Source organism: Diplotaxodon limnothrissa, linkage group LG23, assembly GCF_057381915.1.
Source record: "Diplotaxodon limnothrissa isolate DT_005_m linkage group LG23, D_limnothrissa_male_GT1.1, whole genome shotgun sequence".
Lineage (NCBI taxonomy): Eukaryota > Metazoa > Chordata > Actinopteri > Cichliformes > Cichlidae > Diplotaxodon > Diplotaxodon limnothrissa.
The window spans coordinates 24,344,505-24,363,184 of record NC_140617.1 but is presented as its reverse complement, the minus strand read 5'-3'; the positions used below and the strand labels follow the sequence as shown (position 1 = coordinate 24,363,184).

Sequence of the window (18,680 nt, the reverse complement as noted above, 5' to 3'; positions counted from 1 at the left end):
ATATCACAAACATGACCCAGATTCAGGCTCACAGTAAATCAGGCCGCTGTGTGTCCAATTTAAGCAATTAAAGCCACAGTGTGTCTCACATCAGCCCATATCGGCACGTCTGGAAGTTCTCTAAGGATCACACGTTCAGCGAAAAACAGACATCATCCAGTCATCGTGTGCTGTGTCAAAGGAAGTTACATATTCACAAAGCTAAACCGCGGTGAATAAATGATAAACCAGGAAGTGTCTCGCCTTCCTAAGAGGATTTAAGTGTGTCACCACAGTGAATCTTCGACATCCTCAACTCTCAGTTTAAGAAGTAAATTACTGACAGACTCAAAGGTTAATGCCAGAGAAAATCAAGACCGTTTTCTGAGGAGCTACTTTTTCTTAATTGTCTAATTTACATTGTTGTATATCACATTCTTTCAGTCACAGATTTTCCTGCATTTCCTTGATTAGCAACAACGATTCAGTGAGGACAGTGACTGTGGACATCTGGATGTGAAGTGACTGTAAAGGTGCTGCTGGGGTTAAAACACCGACTGTTATGTAACGTCGTGTTAGATGTATTCATGGACAGATAAAAAGTATGGAGGGACATTTAGTTTAGTTTGGCATAAATATAATTTTTTGAAAAAAGGAATTATTCATCTCATAATTTCATTTCTGTAACTTTTATTAAGGTTTTTTTTTCTATACTTCTACATTTATTCCAGGCTATATTGTTTCTTTCAAAGTTTATTCATTTATTTATTTATTTTTAGTTACTTATGCATTTCCCATTTATTTCTATATTCTTACAATATTTTGTTTGTTTAATTCTCAATTTTATTCATTTCTTTATCAATCTATGTACATTTCTCTAATTATTTCTATCAATTTTTTTATTTATCACTTATTCCATTCAATTTCTTTTTAAATTCTCCTCTATTTTTTACATTTCTAAATATTTTTCTTTTCTTTTTTATTATTGTCTTAAGTATTAATTTCCATTTTTCTATATTTAGATGCTACTAACAGTGAGCATAAGTGCATAAACACTAAAAGGGTCATTTTAGTCCGTTGCTAGGTGGTTGCTAGGCAACATGTTGACATTAAAATATATCATACATAAGCCAAGTTTTGAGCATATGAATTCGATTTTATTATTGTGAAGTTAAACACAACACTTTTATAAGGTTTTATAGTTGCACAAACACTAATAAAGGGTCATTTTAGCCCATTGGCAGGTGGTTGCTAGGTAACATGACAATGTTACAAAATATCATACATAAGTCAAGTTTTGCATATATAAATTAGATATAAATTAGATATTACTATCATGAAGTGATGCAACGCTTTTATAAGGTTTTGTAGGTGCCTAAACACCAAAATTTGTAATTTAAGAGTGGCAGGTGGCACACATCACAATATGTGATATAGATAAGAACCTTCAGGGGTCTAGGATGTATTTCACACCTCAACTCCTTAACAGGTGAGAACAGTTTGGTTTAATTTAAGTTTGTCCCCAAAGTAACAGACGCATACATAAAGACGTATAAATAAACTTTTCTTTCTTCCAGGGTGTATTTATATTTACTTAAATTCTACTTATTTCTGTTTACACTTTCACCATTTCTTGTCGTCCAAAGAAAAGACTGTAAAATTACAGAAATCAATAGCATGTTCACTGGTTTCTCCTGTACGGACTCTAAGGACTGAGGCTCTCTTGCAGGTCAGGAGTAGGTAAAGAAAGGTCAGCAGAAAGCTATAAAGTCAGGTCAAGTCAATAGAGTGTGTAAACATGTTTCGACTTCTTTAGAGACTGATGGTCTGTAACGCAGGCAACAAACTACAAATTAAACCCCTGACCTGCAGCATAAGCATGCATACGTTATTTAACGGCTTTACAGCGTTTCGGGGTTTGTTTTTTGTTTAATTGGTTAGTCACATGGACAAACTGCAGCTTTAAACATTTGCCATTTCATTTGCAACAAACGTGTTCTTGATGACTTCATCACTTCCTATATCTTCATGCTATTTTAAGACTCTTTGATTTATTATTTCCTGCGCAGTGACCGTACTGTATGCACCGAAGGGAAGGGGGGGTAAGCTTCTCTTCTCCCATGCAGACACAACACAGCAGGCACTTGACATTCCAAAGAGGCTCTTTCGAGCAGATTCACCTTCAGTTAACCCTGAGACAAAACAAGTTTCCACTCCTGTGATTTGCAAGAGCGGCCCGGCATAAAGATAAGCCTGTCAGTCACCGGTGGGCAAAGAGTGTTTCACAAACAGTCATGGCAGACTGTCCTTTCTCACTTCTGTTTGACACGTGGGTGTGTTTATGCACTTGGGGGAAAAAATTAAATCTCAGTGTAGCTTTGACATTCTTGCAAGCTAATTAATCTCAGTCTGTAAAAGGCTTAACATCACATTTTTGTGCTCAACAGTGAATAAAAGAGGGTCATGAATGGGAAAGATTTGAAGACAGGAAATGAAACATTTTTCATTCCCACCAGATTGAATAAACAAAAACAGAGCAGGTATTTACCATGAGCACCGCCAACTGCTTCGTGGGAAATGCAGTCCAAACAAACCACAAGCAATGGTAGCATGGTCCCAAAAGCAATACCCACACAAAACTCACTCACAAAGGTTTAACAGTGCGATTAAAGGAAAAAGCAGCCACTGCTTTGAAAATTGAAATATCAGCAAAAAATATTTATTTCATGTGAATTACCACTATAATCTTAGGCAATAGCCAATAAATACTGTCCACTTCCTGACCGAGTTAATAGTCTAACAAAATAACACACTGACGGTGTTTAGGAATGACTTACCAGTATGTTGCTGTCAAGAGACAATCTCTTTAACTGTTCTCTCCTCTCCAGCTGTCTGTTCATGCTTCCGCTGCCCTGCAGTGATCCATACACCTGGACAGTCCTTCAGGGAGGGGAAAGGGGCGGAGTGGAGGACAAAAGGACAGTGAAAAAGTCAACAAGGAAAACCTCATATCAGGTGGGTCGTATTTCCGCTGTTACGAGGGCTTTCACCTTTTACAGTGAGATCAAAGTCCAAGTTAGGAGCTGCACAGTCCAGTCACACACTATCCCTTCCCCCTTATTTGTGTAACGCTTCATTCGGTCTCTGTTGCCGTACTTTCAGCCAAAAGTTGACAGGACACTGGGATCACAGTGTTCCTGTTAGCCGTGTCTTACCGCTTGCTCTAGGCATCCCACCCTCTACCCCAACCCCAAACCCCAATCTACAGCTCTTTGTTTTTCTAGGCCTCTCCAAACAGCGCTGGGAACCAGTCCGACCTGGCCTGACTGAGGCCACAGCAGAAGATAAACACTTCACTTCACGCATACTACTCCTTTACAAAGAACTACGGTTTTACACTCACTGCGGTGGTGTACAGAGTAAGTATACCACTTCCTCATTGGTGAGCATGTGGTCAAAGGTCAGCTGTTGGATGCCTCGGGGTCAGAGACAATGTAAGTGCAACTAAACTTGCTATAATGTTATGTAGTTAAGGCAAAGGTTGAAATTAAACTAAAGAATACAGGTAATTATGTGGATTGCATTTCATGTAAAAAAAAATGGTTAGCATTAAATGTGGCTATGACGCACTTTCCTTATTAGTTATTAGTCTGCAGTGATAGATCTAAATTTCATTTAGATCTAGATCTACAGTCTCATTTATTTAAAAAAAAAAAAAAAAAACCCTCTTAGCCATCTGTCTCACAGGCCTAAACACCAGTTGGCAACCCCCCAGCAAAATATAATCACTTAAGAAAAATGTGTGTTCTTCAACCGGTTGGTGACTAGTTACTGGAGGTAGCTTTTGCTAGCTGAAATCGGTCCCAAAGAGGGTGTTGCAGCAAAAACCTTGTGATTGCTTTAATTGCAAACTGATTTTCAAGGTTACCCATAGTTTGCATGAATGACACCAACTTGTCTTTAAATGCTCACCATTTACTTGCCAAGCATTGGCAAAACTATGATAAGTGTATTTTCAGACAAGTTAGTTTCTTACATACAATCTAGAGGCAATTGCAAGAACCTACTAATTAACTGTATTAATTATATTAATTCTATTATTAAAGATTAGGCTTTATCACTACCTATTAGCTAATAAGGAAAGTCTTTGCTGAGGCCATAAATAATGTGAGAAGTAGGGTTGTTTTCTCATAGACCTTTATGCAACATGACTTCTTTTTCCAGCCAGGAGTTGCCCCCTGCTGCCCATTAGGAAAATTGGATCCTGGTTTCAGGTTGCATTCATCTTTTCTATGCCCATCTTTTCTATGCCCACAGTGACTGCAACTCTGATATGGTTTAGATAATTTAGCATTTAATAAGGTTTACAATTACTGACCAAATCAGCTACAACTGGGGAAAGCCCTGTGTACCTCTTTGTGACCAGTTTCATGCCAGCAATCTTGAGCAACCACTCACCTACTGGTTAGGAAATTCACATTTTTCCATTGCAAACAGAGGTCGCCAAATGACTGAGGCCTTGTAATATGGCCACCCTGTGTTAAACAAGCTGCTTTCCAATTCTGTGAGCATGCAGTGTCCTTGGTTTTCAATCAAATAGCTGATAGCTAAAAGGTTCAACTCAAAACCTCAGAAGTAGCTGAAAAGTGGTGACACAATTGTTAAGTCTACCTTTTACATGGTGGATTTGGTTTAGATCATAGTTAATATCATACTTGAGAAGTTCAGAATAGGCAGAACTTGGAAAAGGCATTTATGAAATTTATAAGGTAAATCTACAGTCCTGCTCTGTATCACGATTTACTAGGTTCAGAGTTTAGGTGATATGTGCTTACCCTCCTCACAAACCTACTTATGCAACAAACAAACCCTTTTGCATCCACTGCAGGCGCTATCCGTTACACCCTGTCTAAAGCTTCAGCAGCATGACTGCACTTGTCAAATATGCCCACACATCAACATGACATGTTCCATCCACTGCCAATCTGTTAAGTCCAAACTTATCGACATGAAACATCAGGATCAGCCGCTGCCTTTTCATCCAGATCTGATCTTATATTTTGAAACATGATACTGTCCCTTTCTGCCCTATTTCTGAACAGCCCTGGGCAATCAAGTGTAGCGGGAATTTCTCTAATCAGCAAACAGGATGTGAAATGCTCTGTCTTTAATGACACAGAAACATCAGACTCCTGACCGTCTCACTTACTCTGGCTTTGTGATGACTAATTGTGAAAGTGTTTTGCAACAGATGAAATGATGGTCTATGTTTAGCATGCATTTTAGTTTGGTCTATTTTCTCCTGGAGATTAGGAGAGGAAGTAAATCTTCCCTTGGATTCAGAGATAGGGGGTTATAGGAAATTGAGAGTAAATGATTAAAATGGATTACAGCACAGCGCTTGATTACACAGACCCAACAAAGAAACCATGGATGGCATTTTCCTTTGGGTGTACAGTGTGAGGGATGAGGCAGTGGATCGATGGGAAGTGATTAAGATGAAACAAACACCTTACAAGCCACATATCAGGGACATTGAGATAAAGGCAGGCAATAAAACACTGGAACACTGCTACCTTTGACATTTGAACAAACCGAATGATGTTTTGTCTTAGTGCTGTCAGTTGCCCTTAGTACCAGGTAACATTCAGTAACAGCTCAGAGAACAAAATGGATCAAAAAAGCATATTTAACACTGATAACAAGAGAAAGTGGAACATTGTTACAATATATACAGTTATAAAGTTAAGCACATAAACACAAGTCAGGGGCTGTACAATTAACTGAATTTAGTCTAGATCATTTTCTGGCTTCTTACTTACACTTAAAAGCCAGTGGAAACCTTTTAAGCGATGAGGACATGTACATCGTGGACAGGAATGCGGGTTTGAGTGGGAAGTCATCAAGACCATTTATGTGAAAGGGGGACAATCATCTCTGAACTGAGGAGGGGGCTTAAGAGTACATCTTTCACCATCTGACAATGTTGTGATTGCAGCCATTCCCCAACTCTCTGTGAATGGTACTCATGGTCATTGATCAATTGTCATGAGCGTTTGCATATCAATGATCATGTAACTGACCTCAAAGCCCAGTGTTCATTCAATGGCTCTAGTTTCAGTCATTACGCAAAAGTACTGTTTATAAGGTTGGAGAAACCTGCAGGCAGCTGAGACTGAAGAAGTCACTTGGATGAGTGACGAAGCCTTTCTCCCACAGAAAGCGCTACGTCCAGATAAACAGAATCAACTTTCTGGTATTTCGTCACCTGCATGATTGAGCATGTATCACGACAATTTTTGGCTTTGATCAAAACAGTTGAGCAACACTGCAAGTTTGCAAAGCAAAGGCAAATCACACTAAACTTGTAAGCTCTTGTAGGGATGTGTGTGTGTGTGATTGTGGGGCTTGTAGTGAAAAAGTGCTACATAACAACAGGTTCATGTATCAACAGTGGAAATTCGTTCAGGTAAGGTTTTATGATACGGCCCGCAACTAAGACCCCTTACTCACGCAACTTGCATTGTCAGACATTCCTCTGTCACTCCTTTTCTTTAAATGTGTGAACAGAACAAGCTGCTTTGATGAGGCTGTGACAGGATATGTTTTCTGTTTGTGTGATCTAGATTTTACAGCATTACACAGCTATCACAAGGAAGACGAGTTAGTCTGTAATTGCTTTGGTTTGTTTCGTCGGCACTTCTTAAAGAATAATAGTTGGCGATGAAGTGTGAAATACTTCCAAGCCTCGATGATAGAGTGTAATCCTGGGCTCTACAGTAAAGAACTAATCAATATCTCATCCATTAAGCATTCACTGGGCAGATGTGGTGCTCATGGAAGCATGGAAATCTGATTGCTGCTGAAAGTTACGGCCGTGGCCGCCGTCTGTAAAAGTCAAAGCCATGGCCAATTTTCCTCAGACGACAGACTTGTTGACTGTCGACCGATCGTTCGTATTTCTCGGTTGCTTGGTTTTAAAGGAAATGAAACACTTGGGGTCTGTTGGCCATGATGAATGCTCTTTTAAATATGGATTGACAAACAGTAGTTTTGGACGAGCTATTAGAGATACAGACATTAGAGTAACTCAGTCTCCATCTACATAATGTGATTTTCTCCTGCGTTTAGCTGAAGTTATACTTCATATTCCAAGAACTGACACCACTTTGCAAGCATTTATGACAATCCAGGGGCCTCTCTGCAACTGTCCCGCCTCCCTCCTCATTCCCCGTGATTTACACCTAAAGCAATTACTGATATGTTAAACTGGACTAGTGTTGACCTACGCGTCAACGCCTATAGTCCACACGGCCCCCAGCCAGTCGGCAACCAAGGCAGTGGGATGGAAAGGATATAATCAAAGGAGGCCAGGAGGACGCTGACATCTGGGAGTCTTTGTGCTGTAGGCCTAATTAGATGCCAGGGTGAGGGAAGGAGGGAGGAAAGGCAGGATGGTGTGTGCATGTGTGTGTTTGTGTACAACACAAAATGGGGGTTGTTTGAGGTGGGAGTCGTTTTTTAACATCTGCTCCAGGAACAAGAGAGGACCCAGCTGAAGTCACAGAGCCCCAGACAGCTCTGAAACTACAACAGGGATAATGTGAGGGGATAACAGCTTAATGATAACACTTAAACCCATTGAGAGATCGCTGTACAGAAAACAGCCTCGTGGATAAATGGCAATAACAAGCCCAGATTGTCCATGAATATGGATCGTCATGGCTCCGGTTTGATACTGTTCTTTTGTAAGGTGGGATAAATTAGGCAGCTGTGCATTTATTGCAATCACTGGCTTTTTTTTTGTTACTGGCCCTCTTAACTCTATTGCAGGGCTGAATAATCATACAGTAAAGGGACCTCCTGAAGAAACACTGTTGCTCCACCCTCTGGCTTTTGATTCGTAAGTGTTACAGAGATCACACTCTGCCACAAGTGACAATACCGCCCTTTGTACCTAGTATAGTAAGGCATTCTCCCACGCATATTCTCGCTTCGCCACAAATAAGAAAGTCCTTGTCGTGGTTGGTTTAAGCAGGGGGTGGCCTGAACTTTGGCACTCGCGCAACAAAACATTTAACTGAGCAATGGGAAATTATTTCCCCCTCCCTTTATGTATACAGTATGAAGTGGTTTAGTCACGGGTTATATAATAAATTATATGATAAATAGTGGAGCAAATACATGTAAGCCTATATTTAAATGGCCATCTGGAGCCAAAGATTAGCAGTATGGGGGCTTTTTTGTATAATTAGTGGAAACCTTTAGGTCTTGGAAACAAAAGCCTCTTGGCCAAATGGTAACTCTGTGATCAATACCCCAAAATGGGGGGCAGGGGTGCCAGGAAGTGCCAGGGCCTGAAAATGGATGGTAGTGGTGGTGAGGGGAGATTGGACATTGATTGGTGCACCCCCCTTTTGCCCCAGGAACCAATTCATTTTTGTGTCTGTACCCTGTGCGCTGGCTTGAATTAAGGATGGGGGTGGCTGAAACGGGGTCAGCACAGAGGCATCCCCTACGGTCCACAGCCTAGTTCTCTTTATTTTTCTTCTTCTTCTTCTTCTGAATGATCCATCCGGACTGCCATGTCCGCTGCGACTGAATGAATGAATGAATGACCGGGGAGAAGATTATACGTTTGAGCCTCGCTTTTAATTTGCTGCAGTGGGAGGGTAACGTTTTGGGAGTGGGGGCTGCTATTACTTTCCATTCATGGGGGAGAAAATTGAAGCATGCGAGTGCCTGATTTGGGGTTTTTAATGTGTGGAGAGAGAGCAGCACAGATGGCCTGTGCTGATCGGATGTTTTGAGTCCCTCTGCTGGCCGGCCTGTCTCATCCTGCCTCTGCATGTGTCCCGGTACAGTTGGCACAACCTAACGTGGAATTACAGCGTCTGAGGGTCCCAAACAATAGGCCGTATTTTACACTGGCCTGTTGTTGCTGTCATGCTCTAAGGAAACCAATCATTAAAATGAATGTTTTGTCTAAATGTTGTATAGCCTCTGCCACGGTATATCAGTGTTTAGACTGTGCTGGTAATCAGGTTAAGTGAGGTGAGTATTTATCATGTGGGTGTGAAGATGTGAGGCTTATTGCCAAGGCTAACAGGTCAATGTAACACGCTCTTTAAAATGAATACTGATAATCCAGGCGAGGGATGATTCGCATACGCTTTATGCTTGCTTGTGAAACCATGATTATGTTCTTTCATTTTAATCTTATACGAGGAGGCCAGTCTCAGCATGCGCATGTTTATCAGCACCGAGATTATGCGGCATGAGCATGTGTGTCTCCTTCTGGCACTTAAACTAGATTATTAGAAAATTATGGGCTTGTGTTGAAGGTATGGAAAGGATTTGTAATGCACATGTCTGCATAACTGTGTGCAGGAAAGCATGGTTATTTGCTTAGGCCTTTAGTTCTCAATGTCATTATGATTGCAAAGGAACAAGGACAGCCTATGCATAACTGAATAAACAGCCTACGTCCTTTGAACACAGTGAGAATGACTACAGCTGGCGAGGCCGAGTGAAGACAAACTCGATTAGAGCTGCAGTTTATTTTCATTTTCAATTTACCTTACTAATATGGAGGCCCTAAAGTGTCATAATAATTTTGAAAGTGTGTGGTTAGTCATAAGCTGTGTCCCAAAACGTCGGCTGCATCCGTCGGAGGACTTGGCCTTCGCGGCCTACGTGGGCCGGGTCCTTCGAAGACCAAGAAGGCTGGAAGTGTGAGACTGTGAAATGGGACGGTCTAGCCTTCAGATTTGCGTCAACGCTGTCTCGGTGGAGTTTAATAAACTCGGCCGTCTGCTCCTTGCTATCTAAAATATAACAGGACACTGGCGTAAATTCTCGACTAGGGATGGGTACCGGTGTCGTTCTGACATAAACGGTAGTAACCAGACCGAAAAGCAGCGCACATTTCGGTGCTTTATTTCGGTGCTTTTTTTTCCTGAGCTGTGATACACTTTAGATTCTAGCCAATCATTTTACGTTTCCGAGGATAGTTGGCGGGGCCAGGTACGTACGTTCTGTTAGAGCAGAGCTACAGATTAAAAATGTCCAAGGCGAAGTGGTCAAAAGTCTGGCTGTACTTCATAGCAAAATATGCAAACTCAGCAGCCTGCAACAAGTGCTTTAAGCTGATACTGTGATACTGTCAAAGGAGGTAACACCTCAAATCTGATGAAACACCTGGCGACGCATAGCGTTTTTTTTAAAAGCCCAGAAATGCGTTGTATTTGATAGCTTGCTGCGAGACCTCACACCGAGCACATCTACTGCGGGTGGGTTGCCTGTTATGCAACATCCCCCAAAAACACGAAGAGGAGAGTCCTGGCCCCTAGCCCTGCCAGTGTAGCAGAAATGATGACAGATGATGGTGGAAGCAGCCGTTCTTCTCTGCGTGAGTAGCTAATTTACGTTGAGTAGGCTAACCACGTTATTACATTAATGCATGTAAGGTGAACTAGCAAACATCATCATAGCTACATGCGGCTGTCTTCTTGTTTGATGGCAGATGCTCCCTTCACCCTGGCTAAAAAGGCTAAAATGACCAAAGAAAAAGTGGAAAACAGTTAAACATGAGAGGTTTAGGACAAAGTTTGTGTTTTTTCCATTGTTTAAGCACTGCTTCCAGCCAAGAGTGATACCATATATGCCCCATAGCTGCAGAAAACGCTAACATTGTTATATTTTTACAAAAAGCAGCTGAACATGAGAGGTTTTTGGACCAATTTTGTGTTCTCCATTCTTTAAGCACCGGTTTGAGCACCGTTTGAGCACCGGCACCGTTTCAAAAGTACCGATTTGGCACCGGTATCGGATAAAACCTAAACGATACCCATCCCTATTCTCGACCATCTCATACTTCTGTTTAATCAGTTTTCTGTTTGACGTTTATTCAGCTGTGTGAAAACCAAGGAAGAACCCACCCAATGGATTAATAAAGTTTTATTTAATCTAATAATCTAATAACTTTGATCTCAGTCAAACCGATTTACTCCAGAACAAATAAAACACAGAAAAAAGCCCAACAATTACATTTTTAAGTTATCCGAGTGACTTTTAAATCATGTTTAACCTGAGTAGCGAAAGACAGCGGGGTCTGAAACGATGAAGCCAGGAGTCCGCTGCTCTCGCCGGCTCGAGTGACCATTGAACCCCCCGGCTTGCTATCGAGCGGGTGGGTAACAGACGTCTCCGAAAACATCGGCGCACTTTTGCAAATATGCGATGTCTTGATAAACCGAGCTGATATTTGAAGTTTACACAGCTACTTTCTCGTCTGAAAATATGTTAAAAGTTTATTTTGTGACCCAGAAAGATTAATAAGAGTAATTTTAAAACTTAGTAGCGGCCGCCATTATTGGAAACTGAAATTGGCTGGGCCGTGCTATGAATTCTGGGATATGGTGGGCCACGAAGGACACACCCGACCCGTCCTTCAAATTCGGGGAAATGAAGGACGCATTTGTCGGCCGCATTTGAAGGAGTCGACGAATTGGGACAGCCTTCGTCGCCTGGCTGTGACGTAATCGGCCTTCAAATGCGGCCTCCGGAGGATGCATCCAGCATTTTGGGACACAGCTACAATGTTGTGTACTATCTTCACACAAGACAAAATAGTTTGTGGGTTTGTGACAATAATTATATTTATTAATAAATACACTAATAAATACACTTTGCTTATGGGCAACATAAATACTAATCATGTTTTTGACTGACATGTACAGTTGTGGTCAGTAGTTTACAGACACTCCTCGTGAGCATGAATGTCATGTTAATTTGTAATTTGGGGGGTTTTAATGGTTTTAAAAGCAGACTTGTCCAGTATCAGCACTGTGGGTGTTGTACCGGACTATCCATCTATGTTCCACCCCTTACCTATGACCATGTGATCTGGGTAACAGTAATAGTAATAATAATAATTAGCAGCCAAAATGAGTTTCCTTCGTAGGGTGGCTGGCTTAGGTCTCTAAGCCAGCCACCCTACGAAGGAAACTCATTTTGTCTAGCTGATGTGGTTGGAGCATCTGGTTAGGATGCCTCCTGGGAGCCTCCCTTTGGAGGTTTTTCTGTGAAATTGGGAAGAAACCCCAGGCTAGACCAAGAGCACACTGAAGAGAATGTATATCTCATCTGGCATGGGAGCACCTCGGGATCTCCCAGGACGAACAGTAAAGTGTTGGTGGGGAGAAGGACATCTGGAAATGTCAGCTTTGCCTGCTACCACCCACAGACTGCGCAAAAGATGGCCACCATGACCTCACCCACTGGTTTTGGACTCCACTTTCTGATACGTCAAGGTTAGCGTTTTGGCCGCCCCCACGTTGGTTTTTGGAGCCAGAAGTTACCTTATATAGATAATTTATAGCTTGGTCACCAATCTACAACTAACAAAACAGTAGAATTTTACTCACCAAAACTGAAGTACAAACCTCTGAGGTGGCCACAATATCTGTAAGATTTTGGAGCTCCAACACTACATACACGGTGACTAGATGTATGGATATCCCATAACTCCAAATCCATTTACTCTCATGGCATGGCCATATTCAACCCAAAACTCCAACACATTTCTCCAACAAGCAACAATGAACAAACTGAATCTTTTGTAACGGTGTTCCACTAGTGTGTATCTGAAATCCCCATGCTAATGTTGTTCCTGTATGATCACAACAATGTTGGTCCATGATCAATATTGCAATTGACCAATCAATGGTTTGATAGTGATAGTTTTAATAGCATTAGGCTAATACTAGCTTAATGCTCAGCTGTCATAGGTCAGTTGCAATGTTGATCCTGGACCAACATTACTATGATGGTGTACGAATGACACCAACATGGCGATATTTTAGATCATGCCAAATTTCCAATTAGGGTGAGAGTGGAAAATTCCACCAGTAAAACTTTACCCATAGGATGAGTCTTCAATAATCCGGTTAAATGCAAGAGCCCAAAAAGATATCAAGAAACATTCACAAGATTCAGTCCAAATCAGACAAGAAAACACCTCAGAGCACCATACACTGCAGATCATTTAAATGCATCTTCAAGGGCAAATAAAGTTTATTAAAAAAAAAAAAAAGAAGTAACATCTAAGTCCTCATTTAAGCCAGGATATTTAGTGGCATATAATTTATAAATCCAAAAAGCTTCCCTTTGGTTATGGAGCCCTGGTAAATTATTTCATCGTATTGAAAGAGGAATGTGGTTAATTCCAATCGCTTGTACTGTAGAAGAGTTACTATTATGAAAGTCCAGGTAGTGTTTAGCCTTGGACTCATTAATGTTACTTGTGTGTATGGCATATTTGTTTTCCGCTAACCTGACCTCCAACCTTCAATCTTTTTGTTCTACCAAAGTAAAAAGAGAGCAGACTAGCCCCACCAGACTCAGGTCAGGACATCTGTCATTCAAGCCATTCCACTTACTCAGTTATCCAGCTGGATCAACCAGCCCCTCTCTCAGGCTACGTCCACACTAGCCCGGATAGATTTGAAAACGGCATTTTCATCTGAAAAACATGTTTTCAGTTGTTTTCAAAGAGTTCCGCGTCCACACAAAAACGGCCGAAAACGCTGACGTTGCCGTTCCGTGCATGCGTGAAACGCAAGACAACTCGACCTGTGTCATTTCCCTCTGCCATTTATTTACATTCCGGCTCTTTGAACCGTGGCGGCGAAATGGCAAGACAAAGCATGTTACCACTTGGGTTAAGTGGTCACATGACTGCATCATGACCAACATGCGTCACCGTTTTCCAAAGTCTGCATTTTCGAGTGTCCACACTGCGATGGGACAGCTCTGTTTTGAAATGTATCCGTTTTCGAGAGCGTTTTCCAAACGCTGCGTTTTTCCTTGGGGAAAACACCATCTCAGTGTGGACGGGAGGGCAAAACAGAGAGAAAATGATGCGTTTTCAAACAAAAACGCATTAGTGTGGATGTAGCCTCAGTCTGGTCCTGCCTGAGATTTTTTGCTATTAAAAGGGAGGTTTTCCTTCCCACTGTTACCAAGTGCTTACTGATAGGCGGTCATCTGATTTTGGGCTTTTCCTTGTATTATTGTTGGCTCTTTACCTTACAGTATAAAGTAAAGCAGTAAGGCTGTGAAGCTGATTTTTAATAATGTACAATTTAGCATTTGAACATGGGAGTTTATGGCAGACTACTCGAGTGAGAAGAGGAACTACCACTACTTCACTAGCTCAGTAAGATCCCAGTTTACATAAAATTATTACTTGGGTAAGATGACTCATTCATATGACAAATACATATTTTGTGCGCAAGATAATGCCTGGTAAAGACCAAATGAAAACTTCTTTCCACAATAAGTTGATAAGATTTTGCACACAAGATGAAAGAAATCCACCTTTTGAGATCCCATGGGCTAAAATAGCTTCTTGTTTCATAAATCAACAGTCCATAGCTTACAAGTGTTCAGTTCTATCAGATGTAATCTAGAGCAGATTTTGGATATTCAGAAGCTGGAACCAGCAAATGTTGGCAGTTGTCTGCCACGTTTCTGCCAAACGCTCACAGGCAAGGACAGCGTGACTAAGGGAGAAAAAACAATCCTGTATATTTAATAAGTAAGGAACAAACGGAGCTCCTCGTTATGCTTTTAAGCTGTAACTCGGAGGCATTTGTAAATCATTTGGTGTGCAATAACCAGACAGATTTTTGACACCTAGTTCTGCATTTTTAAACAGGGCTGTGCTTATATTTTCACTCGCTTTGCTCCAGTTCTGTCTCAATGTGGAGTCCTCCACATTGTGATGTTATTTATTCATACCATTTAATGATACATTTTACAGAATTTGCATGAAGCCTTCACAGTCGGGATGCTTCTTTGAAGATTGTATTAATATTTGACTTAGCCTACTTGTTCACTAAAGATGAGCTTGGCTGAGAAGACTGACAAAGCTCGTGTACTTTGCTTTCATTACTTCCTAAGTAAAATTGTGCCAAGTGAGATGTCTTTCTCAGTCACTTACAGTAACAAAGACTGTGCCCGAACCTGTCTGCCCTCTTTAGTCAGTGGTATTTAGCAGGCAATTTAATGTGGGGGTTTAAAAAAAAAAGGAGGGAGGGGTCGGAGGTCTGTCGGAGAGAAAAAAGAAAAACAATGACTACAATGTCGTCATCCTGTTCATGAGGGGAGTCCCTGCAATTCCCTGCGATTATCCCACCAGATGCGTAGGACATTTTACATACACATCCTGGAAAAAAAAAAAAGTTAACTGAACATCCTGCTGGGGGACTTGCAGCGTGCTTCAGCAGCGTGACTCTCCACTGAACTCTCTCATGATAGTGCTTCAGGTAGAAAAAAAGCCAGAAAAATATTCTCCAAAGGCCCAGTAGTGATGCAGCATGCCAAGAGAGGGCAGAGGAATTTTCCAAGCGTTATCAAAATACACAACTGTGCCCCCTTCTCAGCTTGGTATGCGAGCATCATGCGATGGGCAGCTTGCTGAAAAACTGAACACATGCATTTCATCAGCAGGCTTCTGCTGACAGCTTGAGAAACAACAGCGTTTTTGTGCATGTTTATCTATGCGGATGTTTTCCAATGTGCATTTTCTCTCAAAGAAGGATGTGAAAACCAAACACATTCATGTCTTTTTATGAGTTTATCACTTTTTGTTTTTAGGCTAATTTGAGCTGTTTACAGTAATGATTAGTCTGCTTTACGTTACATAAATTCCACAAATATATATTATAAAAATGCTTTTTAAAATGACAGTTGTAATAAATGTAGACTCTTTGTAAATCTGCTTGAGCTAGTTGTAATCAAGCAATTTTAATATTTCAGAATTAAATTAAACCACCTCTTTGATATTGTTTTATTTAAAAAACAAACAAACACAGTAATACAAGCCTTTATATCTATTTGCACACCAACATCTAGCAATTTTACATATCAGTAATTTCATATTTTTAAACATCACAAAAAATATTGTAAAAAACAACTTTACTAGCTCTTTCTTTAGCTAAATGATTTGCCAATTAGCGCATTGCTAAAATGTTACTAAACATGTTTTGATCTAAACAGCATTTTTATTTTAGCTTGACATTCCTCGCTCAGCTAATTATCCTAGCTACAAATTAGCTAGCCTAGTTGCTAATTGCATAGGCTAATTAATAGACTAGCTCATTTGTAGCAAGATGCTAACCTGAAATTTTGACTTCCCAATAGCAAAAAGCAGTTCTCAAAAGTGTATTTATTTTTATTTCATTTTGAAAAAAAGAAGAAGAAGAAATTAGCCAATTACTAATACGGCTACATGCTGGGTGGCAAATAAGTAGTGGATAGCAATCACAGATTCAACTGGGCTTACTTACAAAGCTAATTAGCTTAGTAAATAGCTGGCTAAATTTTGTTCTGAAATCTTGAAATTGCTTCTTACAACCAGCTAAATCACAAAGCATTTACATTTTTGGGGTTTCAGGTACTAATTACAAGTTAACTGGCCTTTTTAAAACTATTTTAACTACCTTTCCACAGACTTTGCATTAATTTGCATAATATAAGACAGAGGAAACATTACTGTAAATACTATAATTAGCCCATAAAAGCTCAACTATCAGCTTCATGGATTAATCTTGGAGTTTTAAAGTAAGAGTTCCATTTAAATGAATAAAAACAACTGAAAAACAGCAAAATAAAAAACTTTCATGTTGCAGAGCTACTATTACTACTACAGGAGAAAACAATACAAATTGAGTTAAACATCAAATTGGCACTAGCTGATATTAGTCAGCTAGCCCAATGAAGGTTTAAACTGCTCAGTTTCCCATAATGTCAGAAGACAAACAAGCAAGAATCCAAACTTACTCTGCGCCAGCCGGATCCTCTCCACTCAACAGGTCTGCAGCTCCCAGACTGTCAGGAGTGTTTTGGCTAGGAAGACAACCTGATGATGTGGACCTTTCTTTGATGGCAGCTGAAAACATGCTGTTGTAAATTCCCCTGGAAGTGTTGCACAGAGGGGGGGGAGGAGGGAAGTCACACACACAAACACACAACACTATCTGTGCTGCCAGCTCTGGAAGTCTGCAGCAACACCCAGTGAGACTTGTAAATAGAAGGGAGGGAGGGTGGTGGTGCTGGTGCTGGTGCAGGAGGGAGCTGGGGAGGCGTGGTGGGGCGGGAGGATAAGGAGAGTGAGGAGAAGTTCCACATTACATCAGCAGCAGCTGTTGACAGGCCTGCGTTTATTAACTAACTGCCAGGGCCGGAGGAGTCACACCACACAGAGCGCGCCCTTGCACACACACACACACACACATATAGAAATGTGCAAACACATGGATGGTTCCTCAGAATATAAAAGAGAAACACTATACTGCTGGGAAGCTCTTAAAGAGGAGCTTCTTTCCCAGGATTCACCTCTCTCTGCTTGGCTTTCAGGTGTTACCTGTCATGTGTTTACACTGGCTGCGAGACTTGCTGACTGGACTGGAAGAGCTGTTTGCCTGACTCAGACAGCAGTAATGGCATTACTGCAAAGAGAGGCCTGCTTCTGCATTCCTCAAGTGTCTTGGCTTGGCGGACTCCCCAGCCTCTTAGCTCAGCCTGTATTTCTCTCCCTCCCCTTCCCTGCCTCTCTTTCCTTCTCATTTAAATGGAGGCACATGACTCTCGGCTTCACTGCCAAGTATACTTCTCTGTGCCGGCCGCGAGCCACCACCAGCACTCTGCTTTTCATTGCCCTCTCTGCAGGGCACTCCTCAGAGAGTCTGCATTCCTTCGCTGCCACCCATCCGAGGCTCAAAGAGCAGCCCTGCCACTTGTATTAACCTCATCTCTCGTGCTATATCTCCTTAAATTCGGTTTGTTTTACTGATTTTTTGCAGGATGCACCAAAAACACAAAGTGCATTTGCTTGAAATAAGCCGGGGTTCCATGTTTTTCAGCACGACCGCCCACCGCTTCTCATCCCTAACCGCTGTGAATAAATGGTCTGCTTTCAGCCCGTCTCTGCTACATTCCTTGCGGTCTCAAATGCAATAATTTCTGCAGCAATTCCATTCTGTTTGTCGCATTCTTGCCCCATAAGCTCACTGCATTGCAACATTGTTCACTCGGCGGAGGCAGAAGAAGATGGAGTGAGCTGACGACATTGCAATACGCCGGGGCGGTGGGGAGCTGGAAGATAAATGACTTCATGCGCGCGCACACACACACACGCATGCACACACAAAAACACCTAAAAAGATTTCTGAGCTGCTTTGAAGGCAGAGCACACAAGAAAGAGTGAGATCCCCGGCCATCCTGCAATCACAGGCATTCAATTAAACCTAAATGTCAGGAGCTAATGGGATAAAGAGCAGCATGGTGTTACGCTGATCAGCATCAAGGAGAGAGTTAATAATACAAGAACCACCGTATCTTCTTCATTAAGCTTTTCATAATAGAAATCTTTGACTGGATAATTGGAAGCTTGTGATTTATTTATTGAATCTGGAGTGAAGAGAGAAATGTCTTTTGCTAGATTTGAATTTGAAATATTAGCATTTGTAGACTTGAATTTGCATAATTAGGTAAATGTTAGCTTTTATTTTTGCTGACAGTGTAAATATCTCCCCTGTTATTCTGAGCTTTTTACAGGTTCCTCATGAACCTGAGTGGCTGACAGGTGGAGTCTGCAGTATACGCGTGCACCGTGTGTGCGTGTATGTGCGTAT

General features: G+C 41.3%; 1 protein-coding gene across 2 annotated transcripts in view; it reads right to left on the bottom strand.

Moving 5' to 3' along the window:
- The window catches only part of LOC146608113 (nck-associated protein 5-like), a 187,296-nt gene extending 170,266 nt beyond the window's left edge, over window positions 1–17,030 (bottom strand). For both annotated transcript variants that reach the window (XM_085347468.1, XM_085347469.1), the window contains exons 1-2: window positions 16,828–17,030; window positions 2,817–2,919 (exon numbers count right to left, since the gene is read on the bottom strand). In XM_085347468.1, the coding sequence (XP_085203594.1) occupies window positions 2,817–2,919; window positions 16,828–16,946 (222 nt within the window). In that variant the 5' untranslated portion in view covers window positions 16,947–17,030. The remainder of the gene's footprint in view (window positions 1–2,816; window positions 2,920–16,827) is intronic.
- Window positions 17,031–18,680: the final 1,650 nt, after the last annotated feature.